The following is a 21,515-nucleotide window of genomic DNA, read 5'->3' as shown; positions in this document are numbered from 1 at the left end:
TTCGCAAATCAATCAACGTGATACATCACATTAACAAAAGAAAAGAGAAGAACCATATGATCCTGTCAATCGATGCAGAAAAGGCCTTTGACAAAATCCAGCACCCTTTCTTAATAAAAACCCTTGAGAAAGTCGGGATAGAAGGAACATACTTAAAGATCATAAAAGCCATTTATGAAAAGCCCACAGCTAACATCATCCTCAACGGGGAAAACCTGAGAGCTTTTTCCCTGAGATCAGGAACACGACAGGGATGCCCACTCTCACCGCTGTTGTTTAACATAGTGCTGGAAGTGCTAGCATCAGCAATGGAAATCAACAAAAGGAAATCAAAGGCATCAAAATTGGCAAAGATGAAATCAAGCTTTCGCTTTTTGCAGATGACATGATATTATACATGGAAAATCCGATAGACTCCACCAAAAGTCTGCTAGAACTGATCCATGAATTCAGCAAAGTTGCAGGATACAAAATCAATGTACAGAAATCAGTTGCATTCTTATACACTAACAATGAAGCAACAGAAAGACAAATAAAGAAACTGATCCCATTCACAATTGCACCAAGAAGCATAAAATACCTAGGAATAAATCTAACCAAAGATGTAAAGGATCTGTATGCTGAAAACTATAGAAAGCTTACGAAGGAAATTGAAGAAGATTTAAAGAAATGGAAAGACATTCCCTGCTCATGGATTGGAAAAATAAATATTGTCAAAATGTCAATACTACCCAAAGCTATCTACACATTCAATGCAATCCCAATCAAAATTGCACCAGCATTCTTCTCGAAACTAGAACAAGCAGTCCTAAAATTCATATGGAACCACAAAAGGCCCCGAATAGCCAAAGGAATTTTGAAGAAGAAGACCAAAGCAGGAGGCATCACAATCCCAGACTTTAGCCTCTACTACAAAGCTGTCATCATCAAGACACCATGGTATTGGCACAAAAACAGACACATAGACCAATGGAATAGAATAGAAACCCCAGAACTAGACCCACAAACGTATGGTCAACTCATCTTTGACAAAGCAGGAAAGAACATCCAATGGAAAAAAGACAGCCTCTTTAACAAATGGTGCTGGGAGAACTGGACAGCAACATGCAGAAGGTTGAAACTAGACCACTTTCTCACACCATTCACAAAATAAACTTGAAATGGATAAAGGACCTGAATGTGAGACAGGAAACCATCAAAACCTTAGACGAGAAAGCAGGAAAAGACCTCTCTGACCTCAGCCGTAGCAATCTCTTACTCCACACATCCCCAAAGGCAAGGGAATTAAAAGCAAAAGTGAATTACTGGGACCTTATGAAGATAAAAAGCTTCTGCACAGCAAAGGAAACAACCAACAAAACTAAAAGGCAACCAACGGAATGGGAAAAGATATTTGCAAATGACATATCGGACAAAGGGCTAGTATCCAAAATCTATAAAGAGCTCACCAAACTCCACACCCGAAAAACAAATAACCCAGTGAAGAAATGGGCAGAAAACATGAATAGACACTTCTCTAAAGAAGACATCCGGATGGCCAACAGGCACATGAAAAGATGTTCAGCGTCGCTCCTTATCAGGGAAATACAAATCAAAACCACACTCAGGTATCACCTCACGCCAGTCAGAGTGGCCAAAACGAACAAATCAGGAGACTATAGATGCTGGCGAGGATGTGGAGAAACAGGAACCCTCTTGCACTGTTGGTGGGAATGCAAATTGGTGCAGCCTCTCTGGAAAGCAGTGTGGAGGTTCCTCAGAAAATTAAAAATAGACCTACCCTATGACCCAGCAATAGCACTGCTAGGAATTTATCCAAGGGATACAGGAGGACTGATGCATAGGGGCACTTGTACCCCAATGTTCATAGCAGCACTCTCAACAATAGCCAAATTATGGAAAGAGCCTAAATGTCCATCAACTGATGAATGGATAAAGAAATTGTGGTTTATATACACAATGGAATACTACGTGGCAATGAGAAAAAATGAAATATGGCCTTTTGTAGCAACGTGGATGGAACTGGAGAGTGTGATGCTAAGTGAAATAAGCCATACAGAGAAAGACAGATACCATATGGTTTCACTCTTATGTGGATCCTGAGAAACTTGACAGGAACCCATGGGGGAGGGGAGGAAAAAAGAAAAAAAAAAAAAAAAAGAGGTTAGAGTGGGAGAGAGCCAAAGCATAAGAGACTGTTAAAAACTGAGAACAAACTGAGGGTTGATGGGGGGTGGGAGGGAGGAGAGGGTGGGTGATGGGTATTGAGGAGGGCACCTTTTGGGATGAGCACTGGGTGTTTTATGGAAACCAGTTTGGACAATAAATTTCATATATTATAAAAAAAAAAAAAAATAGAAGGAGAGATAAAAAGTTTCCCAGACAAGTAAAAACTAAGGAGTTTGGTGACCACTAAACCGGCCTTGCAAGAAATTTTAAGGGGGACTCTCTGAGGAGAGAAAAGGTGAAAATATAAACAAACAAACAAACAAATAAATAAATAAATTCCAAAAGCAACAAAGATTAGAAAGGACCAGAGAACACCACCAGAAACTCCAACTCTACAAGCATCACAATGGCAATAAATTCATATCTTTCAGTACTCACTCTAAACGTCAATGGAATCAATGCTCCAATCAAAAGACACAGGGTAACAGAATGGATAAGAAAACAAGATCTATCTATATGCTGTTTACAGGAGACCCACTTTAGACCTAAAGACACCTTCAGATTGAAAATAGGTATGGAGAACCATCTATCATGCTAATGGCCAACAAAACAAAGCCAGAGTAGCCATACTTATATCAGACAATCTAGAATTTAAAATAAAGACTGTATCAAGAGAGGCAGAAGGACATTATATCATGATCAAGGGGTCTATCCACCAAGAAGACCTAACAATCGTAAACATTTATGCGCCAAATGTGACAGCACACAAATATATAAATCAATTAATCACAAGCATAAAGAAACTCATCAATAGTAATGCCATAACAGTAGAAGACTTCAACACCCCACTCAGAGCAATGGACAGATCATCGAATCAAAATATCAACAAGGAAACAATGGCTTTGAATGGCACACTGGACCAAATGGACTTAACAGATATATTCAGAACATTTCATCCTAAAGCAACAGAATATACATTCTTCTCCAGTGCACATGGAACATTCTCCAGAATAGACCATATACTGTGACACAAATCAGCTCTAAGTATAAAAAGATCGAGATCATACTGTGCATATTTTCAGACCACAACACTACAAAACTCGAAATCAACCACAAGAAAAAATATGGAAAGGTAACAAATACTTGGAGACTGAAGAACATCCTACTAAAGAATGAATGGGTTAACCAAGCAGTTAAAGAGGAAATTAAAAAAGTATATGGAAGTCAATGAAAATGATAACACCACAACCCAAAACCTCTGGGACACAGCAAAGGCGGTCATAAGAGGGAAGCATATAGCAATCCAGGCCTTCCTAAAGAAGGAAGAAAGATCTCAGATACACAACCTAACCTTACGCCTTAAGGAGCTGCAAAAAGAACAGCAAATAAAACCCAAAACCAGCAGAAGACAGGAAATAATAAAGATTGGAGCAGAAATTAATGCTATCAAAACCAAAAAAACAGTAGAATAGATCAATGAAACCAGAAGCTGGTTCTTTGAAAGAATTAACAAAATTGATAAACCACTAGCCAGTTTGATCAAGAACAAACAGGAAAGGACCCAAATAAATAAAATCAACAATGAAAGAGGAGAGATCACAACCAACACAACAGAAATAAAAACAATAATAAGAGATTATGAGCAATTATATGCCAACAAAATGGGCAATCTGGAAGAAATGGACAAATTCCTAGAAACATATACCCTACAAAAACTGAAACAGGAAGAAATAGAAAATTTGAACAGACCCATAACCAGTAAGGAAATCGAATTAGTAATCAAAAATCTCCCAAAACACAAGAGTCCAGGGCCAGATGGCTTTCCAGGGGAATTCTACCAAACATTTAAGGAAGAGTTAACACCTATTCTCTAGAAGCTGTTCCAAAAAATAGAAATGGAAGGAAAACCTCCAAACTCTCTATGAAGCCAGCATTACCTTGATTCCAAAACCAGACAGAGACCCCCACTAAAAAGGAGAACTATAGAACAATTTCCCTGATGAACATGGATGCCAAAATCCTCAACAAGATATTAGCCAACTGGCTCCAACAATACATTAAAAAAAAATTATTCACCACGACCAAGTGGGATTTATACCTGGGATGCAGGGCTGGTTCAATATCTGCAAAACAATTAACGTGACTCATCACATCAATAAAAGAAAGGACAAGAACCATATGATCCTCTCAATAGATGCAGAAAAAGAATTTGACAAAATACAGCCTCCTTTCTTGATAAAAACCCTCAAGAAAGTAGGGATAGAAGGAGCATATCTCGAGATATAAAAGCCATATATGAATGACCCAACGCTAATATTATCCTTAATGGGAAAAACTGAGAGCTTTCCCCCTAAAGTGAGGAAACAAACAGGGATGTCCACTCTCGCCACTGTTATTCAATATAATATTGGAAGTCTTAGCCTCTGCAATCAGACAACACAAAAAAATAAAAGGCATCCAAATCAGCCAGGAGGAGGTCAAACTTTCACTCTTCGCAGATGACATGAAAAACCCAAAAGATTCCACCAAAAAAATGCTAGAATTGATTCATGAATTCAGCAAAGTTGTAGGATATTAAATCAACGCACAGAAATTGGTTCCATTCCTATACACCAATAATGAAGCGACAGAAAGAGAAATCAAGGAATTGATCCCATTTACAGTTGCACAAAAAAACGTAAAATACCTAGGAATAAATCTAACCAAAGAGTTGTCTATACACTGACAACTATAGAAAGCTTATGAAAGAAATTGAAGAAGACACAAAAAAATGGAAAAAAGATTTCATGTTCCTGGATAGGAAGAACAAATATTGTGAAAATGTCGATACTACCCAAAGCAATCTACACATTCAATGTAATCCCTATAAAAGTAACACCAGCATTCTTCACAGAGCTAGAACAGTCCTAAAATTTGTATGGAACCAGAAAAGACACTGAATAGCCAAAGCAATCTTGAAAAAGCAAACCAAAGCAGGAGGCACCACAATCCCAGACTTCAAGCTATACTACAAAGCTGTAATCATCCAGATAGTATGGTAATGGCACAAGAACAGACACTCAGATCAATGGAACAGAATAGAGAACCCAGAAATGGACCCACAAACATATGGCCAACTAATCTTTGACAAAGCAGGAAGGAATAGCCAATGGAATAAAGACAGTCTCTTCAGCAAGTGGTGCTGGGAAGACTGGACAGTGACACGCAGAAGAATGAACCTGGACCACTTTCTTACACCATATACAAAAATAAACTCAAAATAGATGAAAGACCTCCATGTAAGACAGGAAGCCATCAAAATCCTCGAGGGTAAAGCAGGCAAAAACCTCTTTGATCTTTGCCACAGCAATTTCTTACTCAACACATCTGTGGAGGCAAGGGAAACAAAAGCAAACATGCACTATTGGGACCTCATCAAATAAAAACCTTCTCCACAGCAAAGGAAACAATCAAGAAAACTAAAACGCAACCTAAAGAATTGGAGAAGATATTTGCAAATGACATATCAGATAAAGGGTTAGTATCCAAAATCTATAAAGAACTTATCAAACTCAACACCCAAAAAACAAATAATCCAGTGAAGAAATGGGCAAAAGACATGAATAGATGCTTCTCCAAGGAAGACATTCAGATGGCCAACTGACACATGAAAAAATGCTCAACTTCACCCATCATCAGGGAAATACAAATCAAAACCACAAAGAGATACCACCTTACACCTGTCAGAATGGCTAACATTAACAACTCAGGCAACAACAGATGTTGGCGAGGATGCGGAAAAAGACGATCTCTTTTGCATTGTTGGTGGGAATGCAAGCTGGTGCAGCCATTCTGGAGAACAGTATGGAGGTTCCTCAAAAAACTAAAAATAGAACTATCCTACGACCCAGGAATTGCACTACTAGGCATTTATCCAAGGGATACAGGTGTGCTGTTTTGAAAGGACACATGCACTCCAATGTTTATAGCAGCACTGTCAACAATAGCCAAAGTATGGAAAGAGCCCAAATGTCCATCAATGGATGAATGGATAAAGATGTGGTATATATATACAATGAAGTATTACTCGACAATCAAAAAGAATGAAATCTTGCCATTTGCATCTACGTGAATGGAACTGCAGAATATTATGCTAAGTGAAATTAGTCACTCAGAGAAAGACAAATATCATATGACTTCACTCACATGGGGACTTTACGAGACAAAACAGATGAATATAAGGGGAGGGAAACAAAAATAATATAAAAACAGGGAGGGGGACAAAACAGAAAAGACTCATAAATATATGGAGACCAAAGTGAGGGTTACTGGAGGGGTTGTGGGAGGGGGGATGGGCTAAATAGCTAAGGGGCACTAAGGAATCTACTCCTGAAATCATTGTTGCACTATATGCTAACTAGTTTGGATGTAAATTTTTAAAAAATAATAAATAAAATAAAATAAACAAATATATAAAAATAAACTCAAAATGGATGAAAGACCTAAATGTGAGACAGGAAACCACCAAAATCCTACAGAACACAGGCAGCAACCTCTTTGACCCCAGCCGCACTAGCTTCTTACTATATATGTCTCTGGAAGCAAGGGAAATAAAGGCAAAAATGAAGTTTTGGGACCTCATTAAGGTAAAAAAGCTTCTGCACAGCAAAGAAAACAAGGAAACTAAAAGGCAACTGACAAAATGGGAGAAGACATTTGCAAATGACATATGGGATAAAGGGTTAGTATCCAAAATCTATAAAGAATTTATGAAACTCAACATCTGAAACACAACAGTTAAGCAATGGGCAGAAGACATGAGTAGACATTTTCTAAAGAAGACATCCAGATAGCTAACAGACACACGAAGAGATGCTCAACATCACTCATCACCAGGGAAATACAAATAAAAACCACAATGAGATACTACCTCACACCTGTCAGAATGGCTAAAATTAACAACTCAGGAAACAACAGATGTTGGTGAAGATGTGGAGAAAGGAGAACCCTTTAGCACTGTTGGTAGGAATGCAAACTGGTGCAGCCACTCTGGAAAACAGTATGGGGGTTCCTCAAAAAATTAAAATTAGGACTACCCTATAACCCAGCAACTACACTACTATGTATTTTCTCAAAGGATACAAAAATACAGGTTCAAAGTGGTACATGCATCCCAATGTTTATAGCAGCATTATCAACAATAGCCAAATTCTGGAAAGAGTCCCAATGTCCATTGATTCATGAATGGATAAACTAATTGTGGTACATATATATGTATTTATGTGTGTGTGTATATATATATATACACACACATATACTTATGTGTGTGTATATATATATACACACACACATACATACAATGGAATATTATTCAGCCATAATAGAATGAAATCTTGCCATTTGCAATGATATGGATAGAGCTGGAGAGTATTAGCTAAGCAAAGTAAGTCAGAGAAGACAAATGCCATATTATTTCACTTATATGTGAAATTTAAGAAACAAGTGTTCATAGTGGGGGAAAAATATAGGCAAATAAGGAAACAGACTCTTAAGTATAAAGAACAAACTGATGGTTAGTAGAGGGGAGGTGGGGTGGGGGATGTGTTAAATAGGTGATGGGGATTCAGAGGGCACTTCTTGTGATGAGTCATGGGTGTTAGATGTAAGCAATGATTCACTAAATTCTTGAAACTAATTATTACACTCTGTTAACTAACTGGAATGTAAATAAAAACTAAAAAAAATAAAAAAAAGGGAAAAATATAGTGAAGTCCTTTTAGCATTCCTAGGCTCTATAGGGAAAATGTAATCCATTGTCCACCAGCTTTTGCTCCTGCCCCCTAATCTTTGCTGACTTTCATCAGCTTTGTTTCCTTTTGCTCTTTTCTGGATATTTTAGAACAGAGGCTCACAACAACTGCCTATGGGGCAATGAGAATATAATTATTCAAGTAACCAGCCAGAACCACTGTTAAAATGTTTATTATCAATGTAAAATGAGATCAGGATTTTACAAGCAAGTTTCCAAACACAAATATTGTTTTCTATAACAGTTTATCTTCCTTTTCAAGGCCTAAATATGAACACATATATAACTGGAGAATTTTTAAAATATGGTGTTTTTAATTTTAATACATCTTCAGTTGACAGGCATGCAAAATAACTCATTTCCAAATCATATGAAATATCCAAATTGAAAATGTAGCATTTTAATGTACTTACTGGCCATAAAACTCAGCAAGAAACTGTTCTTCCCCATACCTCAGAAAAATCACCACCAATTCCTTTCTAGGGCATTGATGACATTAACAGTAATTAGCCCTCCCTTGTCAGCATCCACATATCCCTGGCTCAATCTATCTATGTAAATTAATGTTATATTTCCAGTTGCTGGAAATGCTCCATCATCTCTTCACTGCATTACGCTTGGCAAGGCACCTACCAACAATGCACACGATGGGAACTGAGCCACGAAGAACATTAATGGCTTGACTGAAGAGCTAACTACATATTCTTGGTCTGCTAATTGAGTGAGGATATTAACGAAATGTAAAATTCCAGGAGGCATTCTTTTTTCACCCTGCCCAAGTTACCAGCATGTATAGTACTTGGAAGTAAAGAGGAGAAGAAGGTAACAACAGCCATAAACATGAAATCTCCCTAGAACTAAAAGCAAACTAAACAAAATGTAAAGTAGAGTGGGCCAAAGGACAGAATCCCATTGGGTTTTATTTGTGGCTGCAAACAACATCCAAACTGAGAGGTTCAAAAATTAAGAAACAGTGTCCATGCACTGAGGGATCATCAACTTGCATTAGAATATTATTAAAATATTTTCTAAGAGTTGTGTGTGCTGCATTGTTGAATTTGGTGCCAACAGTCAAGAAATAACCAAACACATTAAAGTACAGTAAATAATTTTTACTATACCCACTTCCAAAAATTATAAAGCATAATTTTCTTTGCCATTCTTCAAGTGAATTCGTAAAACAGGTAGAAACTCAAAACATTAACTGTAATATTACACAAGATAATTAATTTGTCTTTGGTAACTCAGTCTGTCCCAAAATATTTCTGTCCAAAATGTGTAGGTGCAACAGGATGAACTTCAGTAGTTAAAATTGTGATCTCTGGAAACTCCTGAATGATTGATTTGGCACCTTCAAAAAATAATAGGAAAATTGCTGTTATGGCAGGACTTTTTGGTAACATTAGCTGGAATTCAGGAATTTCATAGCCACTAAGTATAATAAAGACAGAAGGGGCGCCTGGGTGGCTCAGTCAGTTAAGCGTCTGACTTTGACTCAGCTCATGATCTTGTGGCTTGTGAGTTCAAGCCCCGCGTCAGGCTCTGTGCTGACAGCTCAGAGCCCAGAGCCTGCTTCAGATTCTGTACCTCCATCTCTCTCAGTCCCTCCCCCACTCACCCCTGTCGGTTTGTCTCTCTCTCAAAAAAAATAAACATTAAAAAAATGAGATAAGACAGAAAGAAATGACCTCCTAGTCAGACTTTGCTAATCTCTTAGTTTATATGTCTGATACCTGAAAAGCTTTGACAATCATCACACTATGCCCTCACCCAGTAACTAATGAATTCTTAGAATCAAATTGTTTTATATCCGAGATATTACAAATACATTCAGTTATAGCAACTTTCTCCCTGAAGTCTTTGTTTTGTTTTCATTTTAAATTATTCTTTCTTTAAAAAAAATGTTTATTTTTGAGAGAGAGAGGAGAAAGCAGAGAGAGAGAGAGAGAGAGAGAGAGAGAGAATCCCAACCAGTCTCTGCAATGTCACATGGAGCCTGACATAGGGCTCAAACCCATGAACCGTGAGATCATGACCTGAGCCAAAACCAAGTGTAGGATTCATAACCAACTGAGCCATCCAGGTTCCCCTGTTTTGTTTCATTTTAAAGGCAGCTAGAATAGAAAGAATATATACTCCTTTCCAGAAACAGCATCATATATAAGATGATGGATGGTTTCTCAACTGGAACACTGAAACAAGTGTGAAAACTTATTTGGTATGTCAGAGCGAGCTAGCTTTTAGAAGTTAGGACTCTAGCTTTGGGGGTTGCATGGAAAGAGTCTAGCTAGGACCCTAGCCAAACTAAAAAGCCATAATGATGCTGTCACAAAATAAGATTTTTTCATCTACAATGTCAAAGAATAGTATACTATTCTAATGTATACTCTTAGAACTAATACAGTTACTTTTCTACTTCCAAAGGCAGAAAGCCCAATAATTATTTGGTTATCTCAACATTTACAGTGCCGTCTCTGCTATATATAAATGGATGACCAAGCAAATTGCCCTTTGTCACCATCAACATTTGAACTACCAGTAAGTTTTTATTATGAAACAGCAAAATAATCAATGGCCTACTGAAAGCAGCCCTCCCAACAAGATATGCTGTAGCCTCTTCAGGGTTGGCTGAGACTTGGAACCTTTGGACATGAGGAAGCACTCTAACTAGAAGCCACATATTTCTTTTTCCTTTCAATTATGAAACAAATACAAATTCATTGTCAAACATCTGAAAAATACCAAAAACAAAACTTAAAAAATAAAATGAAGCACTTAGAATCCCACCATCCTAAGATAACCACTATTAATATAGTGTGTATTTTGAAATTAAATTTGAAATAGTACTGTGCATCTGTCTAGCCTCTCATGCTAAGGAAACACTTATTAGGGTCGATGTTAAATCCAAGTCTGATTGTGGTAGTGATAATGGTCGTAATTTGTCTTAATTGTCTCTAAACTTGGTGATAACATTTTACATTATTCTAATGCAGTTACTTTTTAACATTTACCATGTAGATGTTTTGATGTTATTAAATATTTTTCAAAAACATGATTTAGTTATATAATATTACATCCTTTGAATATATATTTACTTAACCACTTCTTTATTGTAAGGCATTTATATACTATCGAATTTTTTCTTACAGTAGACATAACTCTGCAATGAACATCCTGAAAGCTAAGTTTCTACATGCATGTATGATTATTTTCTTAGGACACTTTCATAATTGTCCTAGATTGTATGTTAAAAAAAACTAAGGCCTTACATTAGGTTTATTTTCCTGAGGAAATGGAGAACAAACACACAGTTCTACCATTATGCCCTTTGAGCAGAAATAGAACTTAAAAAAAACTTCTGATCTTTGCTTCATGCTGCAAAGTTTACTGCAGCAAGACCACAGGATCTAACCAGATCTTCAAGTTGATTGTGGTGTGGGAGCAGTTCTCAGGCTCGGCTGAGAAGTCAGGAGAAACAGAGACATTTCAGCTATTCGCAGGCTCTACCCAAACAATGTTACCACAAAAACAATCGCAATCCCCTTCAAAGGGATTAGTTCATCACCTTCCATATCAATTTGAACATTAGAATGGTGTAAAATATCCTATCACCCAGCTTAAAGCTTATTAACACAAGTTATAAACTACCAAAATTAGATTTAGATTTAATGTGGAAGCAAGTGAACTTTTTCTCCCCATGAGAGTCTGGGCAGATACACACTTACCCAACCCTTGACCATCTGAAGGCCCAGTTACTGCCTCATGCTGAACTCACCATGAGGAGTGGAGAACAGGCTGAGTAGGATAATAACACTGGGTTGAACTCCATGTTCTATAAGAACCTTTACAGCTTCAATTACAGTATTTCCAGTGCCTGAAATCAAATGACAACCAAATGCATTAGCAACTTTAACATTTATCTCAAAACGTCTTTGAAGTTTCTTTGAAGTTAAAAGCAGTTTAGTAATCTAACATAAGACACTAGGCAAAGCTTCATTTGCAGGTACCTTTTCTTTACCAATGACATTATTTTCAATAATGGACATGACACACACACTTTTCAATTTTCAAATGCACAACAAACCCTAAATTCATTCAGTATTAGACATATCAAATTTGACACCCACCCTCCACCACCAACCCTAGGAGACAATGTCGTGTGTGATCTGAGTAAGCTTAGGAAACAATACAATAGGAGAAAAAATATTACTTCCAGAGAGGATAAATCCTTGAGAAAATCACTGTTATGCTCACTGGGCTAGAGAAGGGACATATTTCAATAGACCTTCTGTGTTCTATATATTCTGCCTCATTAGGTCCTTTGCTTCAGTGTGAATACTCCTATTAAAACAAAAGCTCTTTGGAGCTAAAATAAATTTAGATAACATATATTCTCTTATTACACAATAAAAATTCCCCAGTGAAACTGCCCAGGGCAACTCCAAATCCAACAGAAAAACATATTTAGAAAGGGGTTTGCCTTTATGTAAGGGTACCTAAAAGGCAGTCACTAAGTGGAATTGCTTTAAACCCTAAGCAAAGTATACAAATTAAACTCCAGCCACTCACTGAGAATTGGATACATCAGAAGAACTTTTCTCCGGTAAATGTCTGGAGGGAATTTGGCATAATATACTTTGGCTCTTTGTGTTTCCTCATCACTCTGAATCAGGATCTTTCCAATTCGTATAGATCGACAGCAGTCTCGTAAACCTTGTTCCATTGCCTCACCTTGAAAAAAGGAAAATTTTCAAAAGAAAAAAAGGGTAGGGGGAGATAAAAATAAGGTCCAAAAATAGGCCAAAGCAGAGCATGTGACTATAATTAATACAAAAAGGACATTGCCAAAATGGGAGCAATTCTTCTTAAGAGCTTTCATTTCTAATATGCTCATATTTTATACTTAGTGCAGGTCAATTAAGCCAGATTAAGGGCTGGCCAATGAAAGTAGGATAAGCTTATCTTTATTGCTGGCTTTCAAGTTTGAGGGATGTCACACGCTTCCATGAAATTCAACAAATAGTGTTTTGTTAGGCTGCTCCCTGAGCTTTTCCAGTATCAGGACCATTTTACTCTTATTATTTTAAGGAAGACTTTTAAACCACCTAAACCTGGTATTTTCATCTGAAAAGATATATAAAAGATTTATGGAAGAAGTGAGGGCTACAGACCAAGGAGGAGGAGATGGAGATATCTCCATCAGGAGATATCACTAATCCCCAGCAATGACTTCAATGGCAGAAGTTTGCTGGCAAACAGTGAAAAACTATACTGTTCCCTTCTTCCCCTTCCCCAAGAACCATAACCAACGCTACTACTACCCACTTGGTTTCTGAACACTGAGTCATTTTGAGTCTGAATTCCATTAGAAAGTATTTGCCAAAAGTCAATCATTCTTGTACCATCTTCAAGATTTGAGGCCACATCAGAATTCTACCTGTACTGTTATTTACTTAATATTTTTCTTTAACTATTTTCATTTACATTTATTTTAAGGGGAAACTTTCTATCACTACTGTAAACATAAAAACAGTTTCTAATATATAGGAAAATCAACCAACAGCTAATAAGGTTAAAAAATAACCCTGTCTATGCATTACCCCAAGGTCATCTGCTATGTACTAGGGGTGTGAAGATGCCACTGATGTTAGGGCAGGAACTGGACTAAAATAGAAGAAAAAAATGCCATTAAAGCCCATCTCCATTGTCTTCACCAGTTTTAAAAGGTTAAATACCATTGTTCTGAAAATACGATCATTGCTTAAAAGCTACCTTATATAAAAAAGGGAGCTAAACGCTTCTATTTTACTTGAGGTATTCAATTGTTTACAAACAGAACTTGACAGCCACAGAAAAGGCAATGCTTGTATGTAGAAAAAATTCATTTGTCTAGTGCAAGTGAGGCTTCTACGGAACAATGGGACCTTGTGCAAAAATTAATTTATTTGTTAAGTTGCTGAATAAAAATAATCCTCCCCATGTAACAGGTAGATGCTCTAATTACAGGCATGTGATTTTGTTGCATAAAGTCTGGTTTAGAAGAGTAATCAGTTGGACTCAAATACAAATGCAGCATTTATAAGACCAGAATTTGGAAATACATAGAGAGTTAATAACATTTAAGTGCTTTTGCCATATAATCACATACACATCAAATATAAAACTAAAAATATTGAATAAGTCATTCAGTCCAGTTCCTGATAGGGTAGGACTGTTCCCTATAAAAACAAACAAACAAAAACAGAACAAACATTTCTCCAGTAAGGTATTCAAAGCTCTGCAGGCCTGAATTTGTGCCATATTCCGTCAGTCTTCAAACTGCCCTGTTCTCCCCAGGACAGCATCACCTCATCATCCTATCCTCCCATCCTACCCTGAATCTCTCGGAAAGCTGGCCTGCCCATGGGGGCAGGCCACTGGAGTAGATGCCCTGCAGTTAAAATCAAATTCAGTAATACAGAGGCCATCATCCAAGGCACCATGAGGACAGGCAACACAAGTGGTGAGATTTAAGTTAAGGCAGGCTTCAATTATGACAGACAAACCCACCTCTCTCCTGGAAAAAAAAAACTTTCTATGCATGCAAAGAGACAAAAATCACACATATGCAAACCTACCGCTTCTCATTATGCTGACCCCACAATTTCCCTTCTCAAATTTCACTCCTTCATACTTGTACCCTGTTGGGGAACAAAACCAAAGAATTTATCTTTCATCACTGGAGCAATCCACTTATTTTATAAAGTGCCTACCTATAGTTTAAAGCAGTTGGGTACAGAGCAATCCTTGTCTAGACATTCTGTATAACCTCTTAGACTCCTTGTGAAAGTAATGAGAAGAGTCATGATTTTTCAGTTATTTCTTAATTCTTCCTAAGAAACCTGTGGGGATAATTGGGAGAGGTAGACTTTACTGAGGAGGAACAAGATTTATGATAGCATGATATTCACATACACATTCCTCAAATTGAATTCAGAGTGGAATCATTGCACTCTGAGTGCTATAAACCCCATCAATTCAAACTGAGACCACACTGTGAGCCACAGCAGAGAGGCTACTCATTCCATCCTTTTTTCTGAACTTCAATTCTGCCTTAAAAAGCAGAAGACAAAGGCTGAAGTCATTACCTAGACATGTTCAACCCTTAGTGTCATGCTGATTTTGTATCAATTATGATGCAACAATCTCAGCCCCCAATTTTCATAAAGTCAACCTCTGAATAGAACAGCTTTCATTATTTACCAAAGAAAAAAATCAGAATTTCAAATTCCTGAAATAGGGATGTTCAGCTGTGTTCTATTAGAGTAAAACAAAGTACCCTCTCCAGTTCTCAACATTTTTCATTTTCTTTGTCTTTTTTACTTCTCATTCTTTCACCTGGAGTTTCAGTGCCAAACCAGCCCACCCATTTATTAACACCAGCAGCTTCCCTACAGATGTGAAGATAAGCTGCCAGTTTATCCCAATGGGCTGTTATCAAAGGCAACACTTGCATGCTAAAGCATATTTATTAACCTTTAACTTGAATTGACAAGCAAGCCATTAACAAAAAGTCATCCACATAAATTTCTTTACTAAATGTGTCTGAGTTTATTAAGTTGTTTAAAAGAACAACTTAGGCTCCACCTCAGTCTAGGCTTCACCTAGACTCCTCATTTTACATACTCCTCATTTACTGATTTAGTCATACTCCTCATTTACTGATTTACTCAGACTGCTTATTTTTCCATTTTCCCATGACTCTCAGAATTTTTATGAGGAGAATATGAGAGGAACAGCCCTGGTTACCTGTTGGGGTGGTCACCATGCATTCTTTATATGGCAGTTGATTCAACCCCTCTTCCACAACAAGTCTGATCTAAGAGTCAAAAGAAGAATAAGTTGAAAAACTGCTAGGAATCTAGTGTTGGCTGTTAGCTTAAGGAGCTGAACACTAGGCAAAAAGTCAGTAATGCAATAGGCAAGGGTGGAGCTCATGGAGGTAGGAAGGGGGCCCCTATCAAGTTTTAGATGCAGAAAGAGATCCCCATGCTCGGCTGCTTGCTGCTAGGTATCCAACCTTGATTAGGCACATGATCGCCACCAAAAGGCTCAAGTATGCCTTCTGATTCTCATTCAGTTAGTCCAGCCTGTATTATGAGAGATGCAAAACTACAGCAAGTGACAAGAGTCATGGCAGGCACCCTTGGAAGTAATATACTTCTGGTTACTCTGAAAATAGTGCCCACTGGGAATTCCTCTGCCTTGTTCAGTACTTTGAAATTAAGTTGGTTTCTTTTTATCAAAGGCTCACCATAATGCAAATAAAGCCTGCAACTTCTTAGGAGGAAATAAATGAATGGATGGGGCTGAACCAATTTCCTGAGTTTGAAGTAGGATCCAGTAATCTCTAGACCCAGTGTGGGGCTCAAACTCATGACCCACATTCTCAGCTTTCAAAAAAAAAAGTCTCCTAATGATCTTAATGTGCAGTATAGAGGAAAGAATCCATCAGAACTACTAGGAACAGCCTCCAAAACCCAGATATGATATTCCTCTGAGCACCCAGAGCTTCCAGAGCCTACTACAATAAAGGTGGTACTCAGTTTTCAATGCATTTTCTCTCATCAATATTACATTATTAAGAATTAGGAACAACAGGGAGAAACACCAGGCTCTATGTTCTGTTATCACAACACAACACCCTGCTGCCATTAAAATGATCAATGCTAAATGGGCCAGCACTTTGTCAGCCTATAGCATCAGAGGGTCCAGGAACCTCATGAATACTGTGTATGTATGCACATTCATCTCTAGCCACCCCTTCTGTGGAGGTTAATGTTTCTTAAGAGCAAGGGAAGAAAAGAATCCTTTACTTTGGAGAGCCTAGATCTCCCAGTAACACTCCTCTAAAAAGTCTTACCTCCTGCCCATCTCCTGCAACCCTGGGACAGAAACTGGATATGTCCAAGCCTTATAGAACATAAAACCAGAAGAAGGGTAACTACATATAAAGAACTCAAGATTCAAGTGCCCGGGAAGCCAATCCTGACAAATCCACGATGCAATTAATGTCAACTGTAATGGTATCCTTGTGCTAGAATAGACAAATGTACTAGAAATCCTCAATACCAGAAACCTAAATAGCTCCAGTCTCTGCCACAATGACAGAAGGCCCTCCACACACAACCCCCAATATCATCAGAACCTTCAAAGCCAAATGCAGAGAACAGAGAGGTTCCAATTACCATCCCCTCATGTGAATTATGTCATGGATCCTTATTTTTTATTTAAGATATAAGGCCTGCCCTTTCAGGCAAGCATTTTATAATAACCATGAACTTAATTCCTGCCTTCTGTAGAAAAAGGGCAAAGAAAGCAAAAGAAAGAGGAACCACTTTCTATTAATGAACACCAACATTTCTGTTTTCTCCACAGCAGCCAATGGCACATGTTCCTTCCTCCTTGAAACTGCTCCTTTGGTTTGATAAAAGCATAAAGACAGGGGCACCTGGGTGGTTCAGTCAGCTAAGCGTCCAACTTTGGCTCAGGTCATGATCTCATGGCTCATGGGTTCGAGCCCCATGTCAGGCTCCGTGCTGACAGCTCAGAGCCTGAAGCCTGCTTCAGATTCTGTGTTTTCCCTCTCTCTCTCTGCCCCTCTCCTGCTCGTGCTCTGCCCCTCTCTCTCTCAAAAATAAACATTTAATTTTTTTTTTAATTTAAAAAAAGCATAAAGACAGAATGACCTAATTATCACTACAGGAGTGTCAATTAATTAAGAACCAAGAATACTTAAAGCCAAAAGCCTACACTGTTTTGGAATTAAGATTTTCCCAGGGAAAATCTAAATGAAAAGTTTCGTGCCTTTCTTCCCTTCTCACATTCCCTTTAATAATCTGTCTTTTGTTCTCTGATTATACCTGTGAGGTTAATAAGCCACTTTTCTTTCTTTCCTAAACTAAATACTGACAACAGTATTTAGAATGTAAACTCCATTAGATCGGGGACAATGTCTGTATTCTTTACTGCTGTATCTTCTCCCCCTGCAACACAGCCTAGCCCAGTGCCTGACTTGAGTTCAGTATGTATTTCATGAGTATGAATACTAATAACCACAGCAGAAAATGTGTGCTTATTCCAAGCACTAAGCACACTTAGATGTAAATACAAGAAGAAAATGCAATGCTTCATCTGAAGACAACCCAACTTGGCCTGAGATCCTTTCAGAGCACACTTAGCTAAACTGAATTGGGCGTGGCCAATCCTTAACAGGAAGTCTCTGAGGAAAGCATACATAGTCCAACTCAGTATTTCACATGTAAAGATAGTACAGAAAGGACAAAATAAATAACTCCCCATGTAAACTACAAGAGAGGTATTAGTTTTTCTGTATTAAATGAATACCACAAAAGTAACTACTAGGTCTCCCTACATCTTTGGTTTTCTTTTCATGTACTTCACTTCACTGTTCTAAGATGAGACATTTAGGGTTTACTCAAGATCAGGTTACCAAGATCCCCTTTGAGAGGTAGAAGTACCTCAGAATTACAGAGAACAAGTTCATGGGCAATACTCTGAGGTGAAATGGATTGAGGTACAGCTTTAATGAAAGAGTAGAGACAAAATACTTCAGAAGTTTACCAGGATGATGTTTACTTGGCACAAACTCTCTCACCCCTCAGAATGCTGTAGAACAAAAAAGCCCCTTGGCCCTACTATGATTATATCACTAAGAACAATGAAACAAAAATGGAGAGCCTCTACCTACCAAACGATCTGCAGAAAACATGAAGTCCCCTCTACTGGCTGTCCTAGAAAGAAAGTAGTAAAAGTTTTAGTCCAGATTAGAGCTTTAAAGTAAAATATTACTTAACACATATAGTAACACTGATATTAAAACCTATTACATACTAAAAGCCTAAAAGCTTACATGTACAAACTATTGCTGAGGCAAGATATTTTTCACTTGCATACAGGAACCTAAATGGAATGACTCAATAAATACTGTTGAAAATGCTTACTTGGTATCAACATTAGAGACAAGAATTGAAAAGATCATGCATTCTCCCACTGAGCTGCCCAAGTATATATTATTCAACCAGGAGATGAATGAAGCTCCCCCTGCAAGATGGCAGCAAGCCCACAGCTCAAGTTAAGAGAAAAACTTCACAGTATGAAAAACAGATTCTTCCCATTCTCCCCCTCCATTCACCTTGAACTAAAACCCAGGTAATTGGGGGGCCTAAGTAGATCAGTTGGTTTAGAGGCCAACTTCAGCTCAGGTCATGATCTCACGGTTCGTGGGTTCGAGCCCCACATCAGGCTCTGTGCTGACAGCTCAGAGCCCGGAGCCTGCCTCAGATTCTGTGTCCTCCTTCTCTCTCTACCCCTCCCCCTTCCCCACTCGCACTCTGTCTCTATCAAAAAATGAATAAACATTAAAAAATTTTTAAACCCAGGTAACCAAGATAAGTAACCCATCTACTTTTTCTCTAATTCCATTTTGGAATGCTAATTGACACAAACAAATCTTCTTTTTTTTTTTTTTTAATTTTTCAACGTTTATTTATTTTTGGGACAGAGAGAGACAGAGCATGAACGGGGGAGGGGCAGAGAGAGAGGGAGACACAGAATCGGAAACAGGCTCCTGGCTCTGAGCCATCAGCCCAGAGCCTGACGCGGGGCTCGAACTCACGGACCGCGAGATCGTGACCTGGCTGAAGTCGGACGCTTAACCGACTGCGCCACCCAGGCGCCCCGACACAAACAAATCTTCTAATGTTACCATTGTTTTCAAGAATGCATAACCTAATTTCTAAGACCTCATTCTAAAATTATTGATAATTTGTTCCTTTTACTTGTTTTCTCAATCAAATACTTTATTCCCTAGATCTTTCTGCCATTTTCCTGTACATTCCCTTCTGGTCAACACTTTTATATCCTGAGGTGCCCAATTAATAATAATCTAGGGTTGCACCTGACCACCTGACCAACCAAAAGGGGAATATTAAAAGGCTGACATTTTTTTTCTGTATGTAAAAATCTAGTGTTGTTATACCCAATATAAGTTAAATGATCTGACTGAACAGACTGATTTACACTTTATGTACTTAAAAATCCCCATCTGCCTATCCACAGAATACCTAAAATATTCCCCCAACACAGCATCAAAATGGCATATGCAAGCATATATTATCTCGGTATAACATTAACCACTACCTCTTTTTTCCCAAGCTGCGATTACTTTCTCTGACAGGAAAAAGAAATGAAATATCCCTGACACAAATGACATTTGGTTTCTTAGAGTAACCACAGTTCTATCATATTACAGTTCTATCATATTATATTATCATATAATAACTCTCTAAAATATGAACCAAAACTGAGCAATGGCAAGAATACAGGTCTGTATTCTTTACATATAAATATTCCCTAAACTCAGAAAACTATCCACACACACCTACACACACACACACACACAGAGCCCATTTAAAACAGGCTGTATTTAAAGAACAAACCGATAGTTGCCAGAGGGGAGGGGGATAGGGATATGGGCAAAATGTGTGAAGGCAAGTGGGAGATACAAGCTTTCTGTTATGGAATGAATAAGTCCTGCAAATAGAAGGCAAAGCATAAGAAATATAGTCCATGATACTGTAATGGCACTGTATGGTGACAGATGGTAGCTACACTTGTGGTGAACATGGCATAACATATAAACTTGTGGAATCACTATGTTGTACACCTGAAATTAATGTAACGTTGTGTGTCAACAATACTCAAATTTAAAAAATAAATTAAATAAATAAATAAAACAGACTATTCCATGTACTGTGGTTTTCAAATAAAACCACACTATTACGGTAGCATCTTTGATTTCTGGAATCAATCTTCACAATATGCTCGTCAAGGAAGTAAAAGTTAGTGAACTACAAAAAAATAACTGAAGACTACTTTCTGTTTACTAGACATATACAAACATACAATCTAGGCAGCCAGAACACAGTTTTTCAATAGGGAAGAAAAATCTGGTTTGCCTTAAAAGAAGTATTAAGTAATATATCTTGGGAACACATCTGAAATATTTGTTTTTAATTTCTGAACAGTTACACAGAAATTTATTACATAGAAAAGTTATATTTGGTTAAGTGATCAGAGTCACCCAAATCCATTACAGTAAAACCTTGGTTTGCAAGCATAATTCATTCCAGAAACATTCTTGTAATCCAAAGCACTTGTATATCAAACTGAATTTCAAGAACCATTGGCTCAGTTGTGATCATTTGGCATCACGTACTACTTGTGTTGCAAGACATCACTTGTTTATCAAGTTAAAATTTATGAGAAATGTTTGCTCATCTTGTGGAACACTCACAGAACAAGTTACTCACCATCCAAGGTTTTACGTATTTTACTCTAAAATCAGACATTTTAACATCTTTCATACTCTCCCCCCAAATATCAGCCTCAACTGATAAATTTTCTGTAATAGTCACCTTCTCTACATTCCAAAAAGTACACGCTAGGAGAAATGTCATCTCTTGATAGCTATTTGACTCCCAATTAAAGCATTCAC

The 21,515-nt window shown here is 37.7% G+C and overlaps 1 protein-coding gene across 4 annotated transcripts in view; it reads right to left on the bottom strand.

Moving 5' to 3' along the window:
* Nucleotides 1-21,515, bottom strand: part of UPRT (uracil phosphoribosyltransferase homolog) — an 84,245-nt gene that overhangs the window by 40,055 nt on the left and 22,675 nt on the right. For 2 of the 4 annotated variants that reach the window (XR_006710982.1, XM_045472154.1), the window contains exons 2-6: nucleotides 18,708-18,750; nucleotides 15,746-15,815; nucleotides 14,575-14,637; nucleotides 12,527-12,688; nucleotides 11,733-11,831 (exon numbers count right to left, since the gene is read on the bottom strand). Coding sequence is in view for 3 of the 4 variants with exons in the window: in XM_045472154.1 (XP_045328110.1) it covers nucleotides 11,733-11,831; nucleotides 12,527-12,688; nucleotides 14,575-14,637; nucleotides 15,746-15,815; nucleotides 18,708-18,750 (437 nt within the window). In the remaining variant the exon portion in view is untranslated. Of the gene's footprint in view, nucleotides 1-8,114; nucleotides 9,309-11,732; nucleotides 11,832-12,526; nucleotides 12,689-14,574; nucleotides 14,638-15,745; nucleotides 15,816-18,707; nucleotides 18,751-21,515 lie in introns of those variants that run through there. The other 2 variants (XM_045472153.1, XM_045472155.1) reach the window with 2 other exon arrangements.

Source organism: Leopardus geoffroyi, chromosome X, assembly GCF_018350155.1.
Source record: "Leopardus geoffroyi isolate Oge1 chromosome X, O.geoffroyi_Oge1_pat1.0, whole genome shotgun sequence".
NCBI lineage: Eukaryota > Metazoa > Chordata > Mammalia > Carnivora > Felidae > Leopardus > Leopardus geoffroyi.
Note: the sequence above shows the minus strand (reverse complement) of the source record. Positions and strands in the feature narration are given on the sequence as shown.